Raw genomic sequence first — 18,906 nt, forward strand, 5'->3', positions numbered from 1 at the left:
GGGAGGTGGTGGTCTAAAAGATCATGGTCAAAGGCTGCTGATAGAAGTAATTCCACCACCCCAGCACAACATGAAGACAACTTGCAATCTTGCCAGGATAAAAATGAATTTATCTGGTTCTGAAAACACAGTGGAAGCATAGATATTGATACTGTAGAGTTTTGTCTAGCTCACTATCCAAGCACTGTTTTGTCTAACTCACTACTCAAGGAATGAATGAAGTTAGGAAGCAGCGTGTCTTCAGGAATTATCAACATAACTAAAGATGTTTGTAAACTTATTGACTATAAAATTACATTTGAAAACACACATTTGAAATTTATTATGTGTTGGGGGAAACCGTACCAACATTCCAGAAGATTACCACTCATATAAAAAGGAGATTTTATCCTCAGCAGATGGGTCAGTTGTTAGCAGTCTTTCACAGTAATGTGGAAATGTCTACAGGGCATGTAATTTCCATTTTCTGATTAGGCACCATTAGTTAGCACTGGTGCAAAATGGTTGCTGTGTTGTGACCAGTGATTGTCAGGCCCTGTCTTTGCCTTAGCAAAGCCTTAGCCTGACTTTGCTCCTGCTGGCTTCTCTTTGACCAGGCCTGCGGTCGGGTGGGTGTCAGGCTCTGGTCACATGCCTCTGGTTCTCATACATTTGTACTGACTGTATTTTGCTTTCCTGTGTAATGTTTACCACAGCTGCATAGCCTGTTATGGCTATCCTGAGAACGCTTATCATGATTTCTCCTGGCTTGTTTTGCTTTGCTACCCAGCGTTACAGTCTGCAATGCCTTTTAACCCTGTATTCTAGCCCTGATTTCTCATTAGCAGCCTCTCATGCCTGGAGGCAGCCAGCTTCTGAATCTGTCCAATATTGCGCCTAATAAAGTCTAAACCTGTCGCAGAACCTTGTCTGGATGAGTTTTGCTTGAGGGACGCTAAGGGCAAACCCTGAGTCTGACAGTGATCACTTTGTGTCTTGAGGATATATTTATTACAGAGTTACATTTGCTTAGTAAGAGGACCTCTCTTACTTTGCTGTAAGCTTCTTCAGTTCTAGATCTTTAATTTTTCTTTCTTGAATCAACGGTGCTTATATATGACCATAAAGGGAGAGCAGTTGGAAGAACAGCTTGATTTTTTTCAGAACACCCAAAAAAAGATTTCACAGCTTTACTGTGTACTGCAAAGGAGCACATTATTAATGTTAGCACTCAGCCTTTTAGATTAGCACATAAATAAGTTGTTTCATAAGGCAGTATTACAACATGTATTCCAAGTAGTGCTGTAATCTTTTTTTCTAACCATCCCTTCTTGTTGTGTCCTCAGGAACTAGATATATCAATATTAGCAGGTGTAATGATTGCCCTAACCTGGATAGCCCTGCCTAGCCTGATCTCATCAGATTTTGGAAGCTGAACAGGCCTAGCTCTAGTTAGTACTTGGAGACCACCAAGGATGTCCAGGGTTGCAACGCAGAGGGAGGCAATGGTAAACCACCTTGAAGCATCCCTTGACTTGAAAACCCTATGGCAGGGGTGTCGAACTCAAAACAGTTATTACAGTTAAACAGTCAATTTCCACAGAACTAGAACCAATATAAAATCAGTCCAATACCTAGATGTGCAACAGCACCACCCACTGGTATGGATGATTATATAACCATTACAATACCCTGCTTTTCTCCCCTATAGGGACTCGGAGCAACTTACAATATTTCTCCAGTTTATCATCACCACCACCACCAGTCTGTGAAGCAAATGAGGCTGAGAGTGACTAGCTCAAGTTCACTACAAGAGGGCTGGGGGCAGAAGTGGCGACAATGGAGGGGTTAAAGGGGGCAGGGCAGGGGGGTAGTTCTTAGCCAGTGTGTCCTCATTTCATCCCTGCAGGCGGAAGTATCAGGAGCAGGCTGTAGAATCCGGCCCTGACCATGTGGAGCAGGAGCAACTCCAGCATGCGGCTGGATGGCTATGGCCAGCTGGTGCAACAGACCATCCTGTGCCATCAGGTGGGCGAATGCGCCACTGGCTGGATGCCTGCCTGCTTGCCCATGCAGGGACGGGGTCATCTGGTTAATTTTTAAGTTGATAATTTTGTATGGCCTGCGAATGATGTTATAAATATCCAAATGGCCCTTGGTGGAAAAAAGGTTCCCCACCCCTGGTATAGAGAAGAAAAAAAAGAGTTAGTTTTTATATGCCGACTTTCTCTACCACTTAAGGGAGACTCAAACCAGCTTACAATCACCTTCCCTTCCCCTCCCCAAAACAGACACCCTGGGAGGTGAGTGAGGCTGAGAGATTGTGACTTGCCCAAGGTCACCCAGCTGGCTTCGTGTGGAGGAGTTAGCCTCAATATTAGCCTCCACCGTTCATGTGGAAAGGTGGGGAATCAAACCCGGTTCTCCAGATCAGACTCCGCCACTCCAAACCACAGCTCTTAACCACTACACCACGCTGGCTCTGTGGTAGAAGAACAAGGATCTAGGGGCTTTTAGTAACCACCCCTACATGAAATGTACTGGTTTTGTTGCATCATTTTCAAATCCTTTTATAACGATTCATAAACCTCTCTCTGGAAGGAGGCAGTGAAGACTTGGTTGGTGTTTTTATTTATTTTTGCAATGTTATATAAGATACAGTGTTTGTGTGTGTGGGGGGGAGATGCTATCTTTATTTGCCAGTACTTCAAATCAGAATACTAGCAAAGGCTCACAAAGCTGTGACCCAGTAGTTTGTACCTGTCATCTTATATATATTTCTAGCTGCTCTAGTGCTGTGACTTGAATATTTTTTGCTCTCCAGGGGAGGCCTGCAGCTTTGGATCTTTCTTCCAGTACCAACGGATATGGGTTTGTGGGCAAACTTGTGCTAATGTCTTCTTTTTTGCTAAGGAACACAAAGCCTGACATCAAAATTTTTCCCCTTTCCATGCTAAGAAAAAGACAACTTTTATAACATGTAGTTCTGACTAATGTGGGTCAAATAAGTAGATAAATTAGTAAGAAAATCAAAAAGCAGTAAGTAGGGGGGAAATGATATGTGTGGGTAGATGTTTCCCTACAGATCTGAAAGGCCCAGGTCTCTCAAATAGTCCAGCACTTTAAACCCTATGCCAGCACACTTATTAATGACAATGGAACAATTATTAATGATGAAAATATCAGTAATAAAAGTTTTATATCTAATGTGCAGACATGAAAATTATTGATATGCCTAAATTTTGATATGACTATAAATATATATATAAACAGTATCTGAAATCAATAGTATTAATACAGGCTGCTTAATATAATATATGTTATCAGGGTGGATTTGATTTACATCAAATCAATTTAAATCCTGATTTAAATCACTAGTCAGTAAGACTAGATTTAAATCATGGTTTTCTACACTCTTTTACGGCCTGCTGACATTGTAGGTTTTCTCCGCTAGGGAGAGAATAATATGATAAACCTCAGGCTATACCAGGGGTGGGGAACCCTTTTTCTGCCAAGGACCATTTGGGTATTTATAACATCATTCATGGGCCATATAAAATTATCAACTTAAAAATTAGCCTGCTATATTTGGTCAAACATTTAGGCAAGAGGCACGACCAGAGACGGCTCCAAGTATGATACGTTAAGGCAATTGTTCCCAACCCTTTTTTCCCCTCTTTACTATGTACTATCTAAAAACCTAATAAAATATATTTTTTAAAAAAAACTAAATCCTTATTTCATGATGAATCCCCTTTGGACTATAAATTATCTTAGATAGAAAATTATCTGTAGATACATTTTTCATCAAAAAGCATTTTATTTTTTTTTTAATCCGATTTAAATTTTTAAAAATCCGATTTTGATTTTTTTTTATTATTGATTTTTATCCACCCTGATAGTAACAAAATTATATAACAGCGCTATTAATAGTAGCGCGCGGCCACTACAGCGCGCTCTCGCCTGCAAATGCTACACTTCACCAGCCTAATTCAGCATTTGGCGTGCAGAGTAACCTATCAAATAAGAACCTACGCGGCGCATCCTACCTTGCTGTCAGCTATGCCCTACCTACACACTCTAGAAAAAAAAAAAACTCCTCCCAGCCTATCACACGCTACAACGTTGACTCAATTCTCGCTCCCGCCTCCCATTCTAAAGGCTGCCCATTGGCCAGAAGAACTACTCATCAAAATAGGGGGTGGGGGAAATGTACCTGAGTGTCTCCAAGACGCGAAGCGCCTCATTGGCTACAGAAGAATGCCGTCCGGACGGGAGAAGACGGACGCCGGTGGATGATGTCAATTTCCTTCGCCGTAGCCTCTTGAAGCCAGTAACGGAGGCGGGCTTCTTGTTGTCGCGTATGCTATAGCGTCACGAGAGGGTGAGTCGCGTTTCTGTTGGAAAGCCAACCTAGAGGGGAAACGCTAACGGGCGGTCTGAGGGAATACAGCCCGAAAATATGATTGGGGGAGGGGCGTGGGTAGCTGAAGGCTGGAAAACGGGCAAGATGTAAGAAAGAAAGGAGCAAAGCGGGTTTCCCAAAAAGCATAGTTTATGGGCAGTTGCTTTATGCGCCCTTTTCGTGTTTTGGTATCGGGTATTTCCAAGTGAGGACCCGCGCGAGTAACTCGTTGGGGTGGGGAAATCTCCCACCTCCTGCAGCTGTTTTCTGCACTTTTCCCCGCTGCCTCTGGCTTCCATTTAAAATAAATATGTATGTTATCTAAAGGCCAACAGGTGTGACTTATTGAGATATTGGGGAATGCTTTAGAGAGCGGAATGTTTACAACTTAATAAGCAAAAGCTTATTAATCTTTCATGATTAGAAGGAAACTCGAGTTTTAGAGTTTTCTTTTTTTGTTCCAGTACCTGGAATCAAGCTAGTCTATGGATGCATTTGTTCTATTTACATGAAGGGGAAGGGCTGTGGCTCGATGGTAGAGTCTCTGCTTGGCATGCAGAAGGGTCCCAGGTTCAATCCCCTGCCTCTCCAGTTAAAGGGGACTAGGCAAGGAGGTGATGTGAAAGACCTCAGCCTAGGACCCTGGAGAGCCGCTGCCGTTCAGAGTAGACAGTACTGATTTTGATGGACCAAGGGTCTGATTCAGTATAAGTCAGCTTCATGTATTCATCCTGTTGTCCAAAACATGGCAGTTAAAACCTAGCACAAATACCACCTGAAATGCCATTTTAGTGAACCCTCGGTCCAGGCATGACAGAAGGGATGGCTGGCTATTGCACTTTCTGTATCTGTCCAGGCTGATGGCTGTTGATGTTTGGCAGAAGCGGGCTCCAGACATAGTGGGATGATGAATTACTTTAGGGGCTTCTCCTTTTCTGATCCTTGGTGTTGTTCTGTTTTCCCCCCCACAATGGAGCTCAAGGTGGCATACAGAGGGTTCTGAAGGTGCCTGGCCCATCCAAGGAGAGACCAGCTCTAGGTTAGCTTCGCTTCAGCAAGGTTGCTGCATCGGGTGCCTTTAGGAAATGCTCCCAGAGAAGTATAACTTGCCATGTCGCTGATTTAGTTGACTGATCTACTGATTGAAGTGTTTTAAACTTGCACTTCTGTTTCTAACAATAGTAAGGATGAGGAATGCCTTCCCCTGTGTGACTGCCAATTTTAGGGCATATTTACATTATAAACTTAAGTTGGTTTTAAAATGAGTTTACGTATGGTAGTTTATTTCCAACAATAGTAGTTTGTTGAAGAGAAGGAGAACTGTGATAGAAGAAATACCTGCACCCCTTTAAATAGCTACTGTTCTCTGTGGGGGGAGAACAGGTTATAAACCAGTCTGTAATGTGGATACAAGCCCACTTTTTCACTATCTGATAGTATAACAGCTATTTGAGAAAGATTTAACAGAGGAAGCTTTCCCCACCTGGTTACCATGCAAAGAAAAGCTTTCTGTTGTGTCTCACAGTGAAAGTGCTAAGAGAATTAGCTTTTGAAGTCCATGGGCTTGTATGGGTGTAACACTGCTCTGAATATTTGTTAAAATAACTGGCGCAGAGCTAATTTAAAAAAATGGTGGACACCCTATTTGCATGTACAGTTTCATTTGTAACTTTCTTCCGAAAAGTCTGAAAATTACTAATTACTAATCAGGAAAACAGAAACAAGCTAGATTCTGACAATATGCACAACTCAGAAACCACCTTTCTGAGCAACTAGGTGAGCAAGGGTTAGAACATAAGAACTGCCATGCTGGATCAGACCAAGGTCCATCAAGTCCAGCAGTCTGTTCACACAGTGGCCAACCAGGTGACTCTAGGAAGCCCACAAACAAGACAACTGCAGCAGCATTGTCCTGCCCGTGTTCCACAGCACCTAATATAATTGGCATGCTCCTCTGATCCTGGACAGAATATGCCTCATGACTAATATCCATTTTTGCTTGTAGCCGTGAAACCCCCTCTCCTACCTGAACATGTCCATTTACCTCTTAAAGCCTTCCAAGTTGGCAGCCATCACCACATACTGGGGCAGGGAGTTCCACAATTTAACTATGGGCTGGTGTGTGGAACCCCAGATTTCAATTGTTTGTTTGCCCTGGTTATCTATGTCTGATCTAAAACTGTTTTTGTAAGCTCTCTTTGTATTCTGGAAGTCATTCAAGAAAGATATTAGCACACCACAGCATTTTGGTTTGCTATATGCTAATTTGTGTTATTGTGTTTTTTTTTAAAAAAAGCTCTTCCTTTAGCAACAAGTTGCTGATAAAATTAAGGCCGGCAGAATCCAAGATGGCTTCAAACCCTCCTGGACAAGGTAAATGGTTATCTTTTTATATCTTGTGGTTTGGTTTCTGAACTGTGAAATTCTGCGAAATTGTGCTTTTTTTCCCCCTCAGGGGCAAAAGACACATCCTAATGAGGAGTTTATTCAGCTCTTCTGCACTAGGAAAATTCTAGTTTTTAAAAAATCTTAGCAGTGCTTAATGTAGCAGTTCTGAACTTGATTGATAACAAGCGGATTCAATTCAAAAGGGTTGAAAATACTTATTTGGATCCAGCAAGGCAATTTGTGTTGCATTCACCTCTGCTTAGCAATGATCACCCAGTCTGAACTATCTGAATTTTGGCTTTTTGATGTGCATCACCATCTGAGCTCCACTGATTGTTACATGCTACTAGTCGTACATGACTAGAGGTAGATTAAGGCCAATAAATGTTTGGTCTTAAAAAAAAATCACAGGCAGCAGTGTTTTATGCAAATGACATTCTGAATTCATTAATATGGTCTGTGGGTGCTTTCCAGCATCCCTGTCTTTGGAAATGCTTTCAGCAGCTGAGCCTTTCACAAGCAATCATACTATGGCATTTAATTCTAATAATTTTTATTTATATAGCTTCACCACTTGGGGCCTGGAGTGCTTTGCATAAAATAATAAACTGTAGTTGGCACAGTTGGTAGTTTACCCAATCTGATAAAGTCACATAAAAATCCAATTATCACATATTTTACAAAGGAGAGAACAGGAAGGGAGGTGGAAGGGAGAAACCAGTCCCTTTCCAAATAAAAACCTAGGCCTTTCAACTACGCTTTAAAACTGAGGGACAAATAAAGTTGAATATCTGGATGAAGTGAGTCTTGCATTGAAGAAACCATCCCAGTGTAGGTTCAGTATAATTAAAAAAAATGTTTTAAACTTATTTTTAAGATTACATTTGACAGCAAGACATTAAGCATATGTTTTGACAAACTGTTCAGGTTCTATCATATTATAGTGTGACCAAGGAACAGGACTTGGGATGAGCTTCTACTGATGAAGGGGCTGGGTTGGTTCTAATTGGCTCCGCTTGTGTACTGTGGAACAAAATAATGCTAGGCAGATTCTTACTGCACCACCATATAATGGCCCTCTTTCCATTCTGTTAAATATGTCACCATACCAGGAAAATGTACCATATACTGTAACTGCTTTAATCCATTTAGATTTCTCATTCATCCTCTTGAAATATAAATCTGTATAGTAATCTCATTATGTTTGTTCCTTCCCAAACTTTTATTAGCCTGGAGTTTAATGATAGATTTTTTCTTTTTTTGCTTACGACATCTAGCAATTAACAATTTTGCCTTGAGCTAATAAACAAAAGATTTAATGCCTGCTCTTGGCGTCTTGCCAGTTTTAACGTTGCCAATAAAATGACTTTGGGATCAAGCAGAAGATTAATACCAAAGGGTTTTCTTATCCAGTTAATTATCTTTTCCCCATTTTTTCTCCTAGCTAACAGGCCTAGAAGGTCCGCTATTAAGATATGATTGAGGATTGTATTATTTGAGATGGCAGGTGGGGGAAACTGAATGTTTGAGTCCTCCATCTAATAAAAACATCTCCCTGTATGGAAGAAATAGCCTGCTGGGGTGAGGGATTCTTGCATAATTTTCAATATACAGCTTGCTTTTTTTTTTTTTTTAATGCAGGTGAACGTTCATATTTAGTGCATTTTTAAATCACCTTTTAACCAAAGATAGCCCCCAAAACAGTTTACAATAATAATAACTGTGAATTATTGTAGTATATTAATAAAATTAAACAGAACTCAACATAATGAAAACAGCATGGAAGCATGTTGTAGCAGACCCACCACAAAGGCTTTGGAAAGGAGGGCCTTGCACAGAAGGGCGTTGCACAGGCAGGGTTGCGGCCTTGAAAAGGGCGTTGCACAGGCAGGGTTGCGGCCTTGAAAAGGCCTTCCTCTGTGTCCCAGTCAGTGGGACTTTAGTTAGAGCTGGATCCCAGAGGAAAGATCCATAGACCTCAAGTCTCAGGCTGGAAGACATGGGTGGAAGCGGTCCTTCAGATGCTCTGAGCCAAAGTCATTTAGGCATGTAAAGGTCAAAAACAGCCCTTTTGTATTGAGCCTGGAAATTAGTCAGAAGCCAGCACCAGCTTAATAGGGCTACCAGGATGCATCCTGCTAGGAATTTTGTTGCACCAGCTGTAGTTTCGGAACAGCTTTCAAGGGCAGGCCCACATAGACTGTATCATAGTAATCAAATGAGCATTCACACATGCATTTCCCCACCTGCATTCTAGAAAGGGCTCTACTATATGGTACTTTTGAATATGTATTACCTCTCACACAAAAGCCTACACCTGTCCACCCCTTGGTCAGTGATTTGATGGCATAGTCTCTTCCTGATGGGCACTGAATATATATGATAAAAACATTGTCTGGATTTGAGGGTTATTTTTTGCCATAGGAAAGTATCTAGAAAGAAAAGTGCTTATTTTTCTGTAACGTTCCTTTTATCCTCAGTAGACTAGCCAAACTTAAAGCTGTGGTGAATTGTAGATATTTAATTTTCTGCAGGAAGGGAAGGAAAGCAGGGGTTAAAGCACAGTTGCTACATTTGAAACTGCTGCTCTTAATGCAAAGCCTCAAATTTGAAGGTTAGTCTATATGCAGATTTCCTCAAGGTCTTTCTATCCATAAACCACTATATGTATTAAATTGTTTTGCATATGTGGTCATAGTTATTTGAGGCAAGTAAAATATTCATACTACTTTAATAATTCAAGGAGAATTTAATGAGCAACATGAATTTAGCCTAATTGTTGCAGAACATGTTGGGAGAACACATCAGAATGTAAATTATTACAAGAAAGCGATAGGGAAATCAGCTTGCTGATAGTGACTGCAAAAGGCCTAATTACGTTATCATAAATGGTGCACTAATTGGTTTATATGTTGCCTAGGTAATCTGTATCCTATTGGTCTGTCTGAACAGTGGCCTGTGGGTAAAAATTGGATGTTCGGGCATGAAAAGGTCTCTCTGCCATCAGCAGATGTGCCTTTTTACAAAACACTCCCTGCAGTTCTGTGGCCCTTTGGAAAGCACATGCTCCCCTCCGCTCAGCCCAAAGCAAACCCCACTCGAGGCTGAGTGTTTGCCACTCTCTGCTCATAAGGTGACCATTGGAGGCTGATGTGTTCCACCGCTCAGCCCAAAGCAAGCTACTGAGGAAGGCCAAGGGTGGAATAAAGCAACCTGCCCGCTTCTCCACACATTGGGAGGAATGTGGAGCAACACATCCATCCCTATGGGAGAGGATATGGAGCAAAGGATTTCCACTGCCTGGTACTGGGTATTGCAGGCACCTTCTTGTAATATATTGCAGATTGTCGAATGGTAGGACCCCACCTGTTGTGGTAGGACCTTCACCTGCTGTGAAGAAGTATGTTATCTCTGCAGACGCAAATCCATAGTTTTGAGAACTGCAAAACCAAGCATCTGTGATAATATCTTCTTGACAGAAAAACTGCCCAAAATAGTCTTACAGAAACCTCTGGAAGAGCATGAGATTTTAAAATGATTAATGGGATTCATTTACCCAAAAACTGAAAAATTGTTTGAATATACAACCTCATGCTACATAATTAAAAACAAATCCTTATTTCATGATGAATAACCTTTGGACTGTAATTTATCTTAAGTAGAAAACCATCTTTAGATACAATTTTCCTCAAACATTTTATTTAAAAAATCTGATTTTAAAAATTTAAACAAATATCATTGATTTTTATCCACCCTGGCTGTGGTGGACGACATTGAGAGCTGCTCTGGGCTCAGCACTGGTCCCAGGCACCGTTGTTGTTGCTGCCGGCCCTGGAGCCACTCCCGTTGGTGGCTGCCACCCCCAGTTAGAACTGTGAGTGCTTTCTGTGTTTGCACAGACAATGCTCGTTTTTAAATGGGGGCTATTTAAACCCCCAGTGTATTTTTTTTTAAGTTTTCAGATTTTTCTGCAAACCTGGTGAATACCCCAAGGTTGCAGAAGAATCTGTTTAGCGTCAATGTGGTCCAATCCGTGGATTTAGGTATTCAGAGATGGGGGGGGGGGTCACACGTTGCTGTTAGATATACAGATACATACAAGACCAGAATTTAAAATCACAGTTAGGACTTCTAATACATTTTTTAAAGTCAAGTGCAGTCCTAAATAAAACGGCCCTCAACTGCCTCCTAAAGATTGAAAGCACACCTCCCTGGGGAGGTTAGTCCATAATCGTGGGGCGACCACCGAAAAGGCCCTCTTGTGTACCTACCAAATGAGCTGCTTTGATTGTTGGGACAGTCAGGAGGGGTCTCTCCCTGTGATCTTAATTCCCAGATAGGAACATACATTTTAGTTTAAGTAATTAACAAACGTTTCCTTCCTGTATCACCCAATCTTTGTTTTTAAACCCAAATTAAAACCACACTCTTGTTTCTTATAGTGTGCAATGAAAAAAAATCCACCCGCTGCTGACTGATATGTAAGAATGCACAGGCATTTTTAGAAGAGATTGCTCACTTTGAAACACCAAATTGAAAACATCGTCTTACTGTTTAACACAGTCAGCATGTCGGTGTTCAGACACCCGCCTACAGTGCAGTCATCTTATCCTGGAGTGGCACTGAAAATAGTTCCCCCCCCCCCCCGATAATATATCTGAAACAATCGTAGGCTAAAAGTGTTTTCCTGGGCATTGAGCGGGTGTGGGTAATTTATTGAATGTGGAGGGCCTGGGCAGAAGTAATTGTGTACTCCAAACTACAGTTACAGGTCAGTTGTACATGTGGGGACATGCAATCAACACAGGTTTCATAGTAAATTGCATAATTAGCCTGTGTGGAGTGGTGTTTGTGATAGATGTACGAATTAACCCTCAAATGTGAAAAACTGGAAGCAGCCCTTGGAAAATCTTGAAATGCAGTCTGAGAAAGAATGGGTTTTATCCTGCTACACTTCTCAGCTAAGCATCTTGCCTTCCTCCAGCCCGTGAAGCTGTTGAACACATGAAGCTGCCTTATACTGAATCAGACACTTGGTCCATCAGTCAGTATTGTCTACTCAGACCGGCAGCAGCTCTCCAGGGTCTCAGGCAGAGATCTTTCACATCACCTACTGGCCTAATCCCTTTAACTGGAGATGCCGGGGATTGAACCTGGGACCTTCTGCATGCTGAGCAGATGCTCTACCACTGAGTCCTAGCTCCTGTTCCTCTGATGGAAGGCTCCACAGTTAGTTGTGAGAGTGATAGGGCAAAGCCCAATCAGAGCTCCAAAACAATAGTGTGAAGTTCTTACAATGTTGCTGACTAATTCTGACCATGTTTTGCTCTGGTTTGTTCCTCCCATTACATTCTCAAACTTAATCTGTGGGGACTGGAACCTATTTTGTTTTGTTTTTTAAAATCTGTAATTCTCAAGGATTCTACCTAGTCCCTGTAGGTGGCACAAAAGCAAGCATGCAAAAGCAAGCATGCAAAAGAGCTTTTATTTCTAACGCTTGTTCTATAGTTTTCAGCCAGAATTTGCTGTAATAAAGGACACAATTTGGCCACATCTTGTAGGAATTATTCTGAACAGTTGCTTCATGTTTGTCGAATATATAATGCAGAAATCTGTATTTGTAGGGGAGGAAAATGTGGTAGTGTGCCAGGCGCCTGCTTGTTTTGAGATCGGCAGCCCAAAGCATCCTTGCTCAAGATTAAAGACTTCTTCTAATAGTTAGCATTCATAATACTGTTTCTAATAGTTAGCATTCACAATACTGTTAGGAAGCCTGTGCAGGTTATAAACGAAGAGAGAAGAAAGGGGTGTGTGTGTTAATAGACTTCAAGGATGGTGCTCATCTGCTTTGAAGATTAATATAGTCCTCATTTATATTCATCCTAATGTACTACGGAGAAGCTGTAAGCCAGTGAGGTTATGGGGTGGTTTGAAGAAATAAAGCACATCGCCGGAATTTACATTTTTCTCATTCTTGGCAGGCTTTCAGAATAAAAACAGGGTTGCAATCTTGGCTGAGCTAGACAAGGAGAAGAGGAAGCTACTGATGCAAAACCAGTCTTCCACAAATCACCCTGGAGCCAGGTACTGTACATTTGGAGACCTGTGTATTTATTTCAACATTGTTGTCTGATCAAAGCAAAAATGTTGCTTTTTCATATGATGGTATATAAATCTAATGGAACTATTTCATTTTGTACGAGTTGTTTCTGGTAACCACCTTTAGAGGGACAGCCAGCCCACATACTGTGATTTTTGAGTCTTCATACTTTTCCCTTTCCCTCTGGAAAGGGAAGCTTGGACACATTTCGTTTTTAAAATGTGTTATATTTTACCCTGCTTCTCAAAAATCCATAGTAACATAGTAGGTGAAATATAATAAAAAAACAATTAAAGTCTTAAAACTAAGCGCATCCTACAGCCAAAAACAAGAGTGCTTGAAAGTAAGCGTGTAAATGAATCCTGATGAAACAACTTCAGCAGTGGCAGTCCAGATCCCATAGGAGTTGTGAAATGATCCCTCTGTGGTAGTCAGTCCAGTGGAAATATGGGCAATTTTCAGAACAGGAGCCATGGTGTTCTCTTGCAGCAAAACCACCAGCATGCTTTCCATTAAAGGAAGGTGGGATTTGCAAAGCCATCAAACTTTCTTTCACTATTCTGTTTCAATTTAGGTAGGAGTTGAAATAATTGCATGAGTACTAGACTCATTCTCTCTCTCACACACATCTCTAGATCATCTCCATCAAATATGTATGTTGCATTCCTAACAGGAGTATTTATTTATGAATGTGTTCATGAGATCTAGATCCCAGTGGCCTAAATAAGCATCCAGCTTTCAGAGTAGGAGGGAAAGCCTAGGTATGGGGTCATGACAATTCAGTTAGTTAAATATGTAGCTCTTCAGCAGTCTTGAGTTAGATGACACGTGGCTTGTTCTCCGCTCCCAAAGAGAATGGCCAGCCATTAATTCGGGGCGCTTCTTGAAGAATGTAGAGAGTGACGGGATCTCAGTCCTCAATACTTCGCCTTACTCACCCTGTCTTTTTCTACCTGCAAACACTTTTAATGGTTTTGACATGACATTTAGCGAACATCTCTGAGGTTACAAAGGAGCTCTGACTTTAAAAAGTGCAAAAATGAATGACTCGGTACATGATTTCTTTTCCTCGAGTGTTCAGTCTAGACCAGGAGTCTGCAACATGGTGCCCGTGGGTGGTGGGGTACCTGCAAAGACCTTTGCTTGTGGCCCACCAAGTGTTTTCAGAAAGTGTGGTGGGCTGCTGCCCAGAAGGGCTTCTTATTGACCACTGGAGATCTGATTGGCTGTGCAGATGACACTAACATTGTTTCAGTGGCAGCTGACACCACAGTGTTGCTTTTATTCTATTCCATCCCTCTTTCCCACTGTGTTTTTTTAATTACCCCCCTTTCCCCCTGCATTTGGGCTTCCTCTATGTGGTTGGCTCTGCCTCCTGGGGCAGCCATTTTGTGGCTGTGCCACGAACGACCCTGTCAGAATTCCAAAGGTGGTCACAGGCTCAAAAAGGTTAGGGGGCCCTGGTCTAAAGCTTTATCTTATTTGCTCATGGTGGCGCAGGTGCTTTATTAAATGTGTTGTATAAATATGTTGGCTACAAACGAAGTATGGGCTGGATCTCAATGGGAAACTCTTTTCATGCATACAGAGTTCTGCAGCCACTCTACCAAACATATGAACTCCCCATCATGAAGACTATGGACCCCTGGTTAGTAGTGCTGTTGTTTTATTCAGGTATCACTTAGGCAAGTCACTGGGTGGCACTGGTAAGAGACAAATGAGCTGGGGGGGCCAAGTTGTCATCCTACTGCATGCCTTCCAGTTGATTTCCCTTCGATTGACACTAGGGCTTGGGCATCCTTCCCGTTTGACGTAACCTGCTGCCGCCAGAGCTAGTCTTCCTGAGCAGAACTTGTTCATCTGGTGCTTGCCCCACCATCTTGCATGTCAGGTTTCCCAAACATTCAAGCTTTGCGTCAGACCAGAAGTTCTTGGCTCTTCAGTGCCCACCCTGGCTGTGGTCCTGTGGTGGTGCTTGATTTGGTTGCGTTTGTGTGACATGGGTTCTTTTTTCCCCCCTGTTGCCTGCAGCATCTCGCTTGCTAGATCCTCCCTTAATAAGGATTTTCGTGATCATGCAGAGCAACAGCACATAGCGGCACAGCAGAAGGCTGCCTTGCAAGTGAGTGGTCTTAGCGGAAGCAGACCCACATCTACTGTGGGCTGCAGGTTTCCTTGGGGCCTTACTTGAATACATCACAAGGGGCGGTTCCTGGAGTACCTTAACCTGCCAGAGTGGTGTAGTGGTTAAGAGCTGTGGATTCTGATCTGGAGAACTGGGTTTGATTCCCCACTCCTCCACATGAGCGGCAGACGCTAATCTGGTGAACTGGATTTGTTTCCCTGCTCCTACACACTAAGACAGCTGGGTGACCTTGGGCTAGTCACAGCTCTCTTAGAGCTCTCTCAGCCCCACCTACCTCACAGGGTGTCTGTTGTGGGGAGGGGAAGGGAAGGTGATGGTAAGTTGGTTTTATTCTTACCTTAAGTGGTAGAGAAAGTTGGCATATAAAAACCAACTCTTCTTTCACATGCTGAGAGCAAAGACTAATGAACCCCACAAAAACGTAGAAACTGCACGTGGATGACATTGCTTGCTATTCACCGACTAACATGACGAGGTGTGCATGTGCACGGAGTCCAGACTAGCAGCTGTGTCTGTTTTGTGCCGTGTGACTTCTGTTGCAGGTATAGAGTGTACCTCACAGCTCTCTCCTCTGTATCCTGTCATGCTGGAGTTCCAGCACCAGAGGGCGCAGCGACAACCTAAAGGACAACCCTGTGAACAGATTACAATTACAGTTTGTGTGTCCAGCACTGCTGTTCGCCTTCTGCATCGAATTATAGATCCTGCAATCAAGTATGCTGTTGGGCTGCTTAAAAAACACAGGAGGCCCAATTGAGTGTAGGACTGCCACCTTTGTTAAACAAAAGCTGCCTCTGAATCTGCATTTTTATTCAGTGCATGCTTCAGCTGGAATGGCAGTGTGCATGTTCAAAGCAATAAAAATCTGTGTTTGCCATTTTTTAAAGAAACTGTTTTTCTTTTCTTTTCCAGCATGCTCATACACATTCTTCAGGATACTTCATCACCCAGGACTCTGCATTTGGAAATCTCATTCTTCCTGTATTGCCACGGCTTGATTTAGAGTGAGAACTTGATTTAGTGTCCTTCGAATGAAGGCCGTTGAGGTGCATCCAGCTCTGTTCTGCTTCTGAAGCCGGACTCAGAACTGAACAAAGCCTTTCCAAAGGCTTTCATTTTGGAGCCAGACTCTTAATTTGAAAGGTGGCGGGGGGGGGGGGGACGGACATTAAACTATTCTACGAGTTCTAAACTACCTTATGGTCTGAAAATTGGATAACACTGATACATGCTTGAGTTTTGCTATCTTGGTTCTTTCTTCTTGCTCATTTCACCTAAATTTACCATATGTCCAACAAGCAATGTAATAATACTTACCATTGACACAGCACATGAGAGTGTTCATAGTAAACACATGCCATCTCATCAGTTTGTACAACATCCTTATAAAGTTGGTTAGTGTTATCCCCATATTCCAGATGGGAGTCCAGGTTTGAGATGGGAGTCCAACATTGTTGATAGGAGTAGATGGGTCTAAAAGAGCACTGTACACAAGGGGCCTATACAAATAGCCAAGGGTACTTTACTGGATTTAAACAGAAGTTTGTAAATGATAAAGAGTCATTTGAAGAGCAGCCTTATTACTTTATAAAACTTAAAAGCAAAATTGGGGGGGGGGGTAAATTTTCCTGAATGCAAAACATAGAGTATTCAGTGATGGGGAAAGTGCCAAGTCCCTGTAACAGAAGCAGTCTGAGAGTGACCAGATGCTGTTCAACAAATCATAGTCTTCAATTAAAAACAATTTTAATCATGGTGACAGGAAGCTGGAGTTTAATACACCAGTGATATTCCTTTTGGCTTGTATTCCTTATTTACTAGTGTGGCTGCTTTCTTAGCCCAGCCCTTTCTCTTCAAGACATAGCCCATCCCCTAGACTATAGGCCCTGTAGTCATTAGGAAGGGAATTTGATAGCACAGTTGTAAAATCCCTTAACATGGAATCAAGTCTGTGAGATTGTGGGGTTAAGTGTGTGCATTTTTAAAGAAGTTCCAGCACAATTTATCCAATTTTCTGTAACGTGCTAGTTCAGCTCTTTGAAATGTGCCACAAGAGGGAGTGTCTGGAGGGGGGTGGGAATCGAGCAATTTCATCCTTTGACGTAGTGGAGAGTAGGGGTTGTCATGATGTGTCTGAGCAGTTCAGATTAGTGAGCTAATCTCATAAAACCTGGCAGCACGTCCAAAGAATTTCTGGAGATAATTTTTTACACAATCCCAGCTTTAAATCTGCTTCCATGTATGAATACGCTTTTCTAGATTGGGGTATTTGTTTAGGTGTGATTCTTTTTTTTCTTTTTTAATCATCATAGGTCATAATTCAAAACATGCCATGAAAGTTGAAAGGTCCTGTGCCAAAGCGTTACATGCTGATGCAGTGCTAGGGGAAACTTAATTTACTGAATTGGTGCCGATCACGCAATTGTAAAAAAAGCTCATGAGCCATAATGTAAAAACATTGCACTTCTGATCCTTATATGTCCCATGTACTTTTATTACCCTGAACCTTTATGAGGGCAGAGGCTTGATCCTAAGAGGAGGCAGGAAAGTATCTATACCTAGGGTTACCAACCTCCAGGTGGTGGCTGGAGATCTCTCTATTATAGCTGATCTCCAGACGACAGAAAATGGAGAAAATGGCTACTTTGGCAGTTGGACTCTGCGGCACTGAAATCCCTCTCCAGACCCCACCCTCCTCAGGCTCCACCCTCAATTTCTCCAGGTATTTCCCAACCTGGAGCTGGAAACTCTATCTACCCTTCTCCACCCTTCTGGCTTTCCGGGTGAGTTTCTGCCATCTCACAGCAGCAAAGCTCTTGTATTTGCCCTGCCAGTGTGTCCACCTGGCCAGAAGCCAGTATGCATGGAAATAAGCAGTTGGTAAAGCATGTACCCAACAAGAGATGGATTGACTCAGTAAAGGAAGCCATAGCCCTCAGTTTGCAAGATCTGAGCAAGGCTGTCAAAGGGAGGACATTTTGGAGGACATTGATTCATAGGGTTGCCATGAGTCGGAAGCGACTTGACGGCACTTAACACACACAAAGCATGTACTGATTGATGGTAGGATGCACAAGCAAGAACTTTGGGCAGCACCATACACAATGGGCAAGTTGTTAAGCCTGGGGCAACCTTGTTTACACAAGCTAGATGGTAACAGGAGGGATGCTGACATCAGAAGTATGACTAAATGCAGCCTTCATGATCAGAGGCAGAAATCCTCTGAAGCCCAGTGCTGGCTGGCACTAACAGCAGGAAGCATTGGGCTCTGTGCTCTGCTTGTAGGCCTTCTGAGGGCACCTGGTTGGCCACCATGAGACACAGGATGCTGGACTGGGTGGACAAATGCTCTGGTCCAGTATGGCTGCTTTTACATTCTCGGAGCTAGTAGAGTGTGGCATGTACCTGTCCAGTTCAAAGTGAACCTGACAAGGTGGAAGAAATATTTAGCCTGCCATCTCCCAGTCTCCCTCCTTCGAATGGATTCAGGCCATTGGGAAGGGTGATGAAAGCCAGAAACACAAGGACACACAAAATGTGGATATTCCAAACTTATCAACTGGGGTAAAAGACTATCCAGATGTACTGCAGCACAGCTGTTTACTTATGTATTTTATTTGAGTCAATTCTAGGGCAGAATTATGTCATTAAGACACTCAAGATGGCTAACGGATGAAAACCTTTAACAACTTTGGAAAAACATAGTAAAGCAGAGAAACATGTAAAATTGCAAACGACCACGAGCAAAGTAGGGCCATTGTTTATAAATAATTTAAAAGCACAGGTAAGAAGGGCAGACTTCACATGGTGCTAGCATAAGCAGTAGGCAAACTTGATGGGAGAAGGAAATGTTGCTGCCTATCTGAAGGAGACAATGTGGAGAAAGAC

The 18,906-nt window shown here is 42.4% G+C and overlaps 1 protein-coding gene across 2 annotated transcripts; it reads left to right on the forward strand.

Moving 5' to 3' along the window:
- Positions 1-6,704: 6,704 nt before the first annotated feature.
- Positions 6,705-16,069, forward strand: INIP (INTS3 and NABP interacting protein). 2 transcript variants are annotated; one of them, XM_056848837.1, is made up of 5 exons: positions 6,705-6,757; positions 12,754-12,856; positions 14,461-14,520; positions 14,904-14,994; positions 15,931-16,069. In XM_056848837.1, exons 1-5 carry the CDS (start codon positions 6,733-6,735, stop codon positions 16,024-16,026), a joined length of 375 nt encoding a protein of 124 aa, XP_056704815.1. In that variant the 5' UTR covers positions 6,705-6,732; the 3' UTR covers positions 16,027-16,069. The 2 variants fall into 2 exon arrangements, with proteins under 2 accessions (XP_056704815.1, XP_056704816.1); XM_056848838.1 differs by lacking the exon at positions 14,461-14,520.
- The last annotated feature ends 2,837 nt before the right edge of the window (positions 16,070-18,906 follow it).

The sequence above is a fragment of the Euleptes europaea genome, chromosome 4, assembly GCF_029931775.1.
Source record: "Euleptes europaea isolate rEulEur1 chromosome 4, rEulEur1.hap1, whole genome shotgun sequence".
Classification (NCBI taxonomy): domain Eukaryota; kingdom Metazoa; phylum Chordata; class Lepidosauria; order Squamata; family Sphaerodactylidae; genus Euleptes; species Euleptes europaea.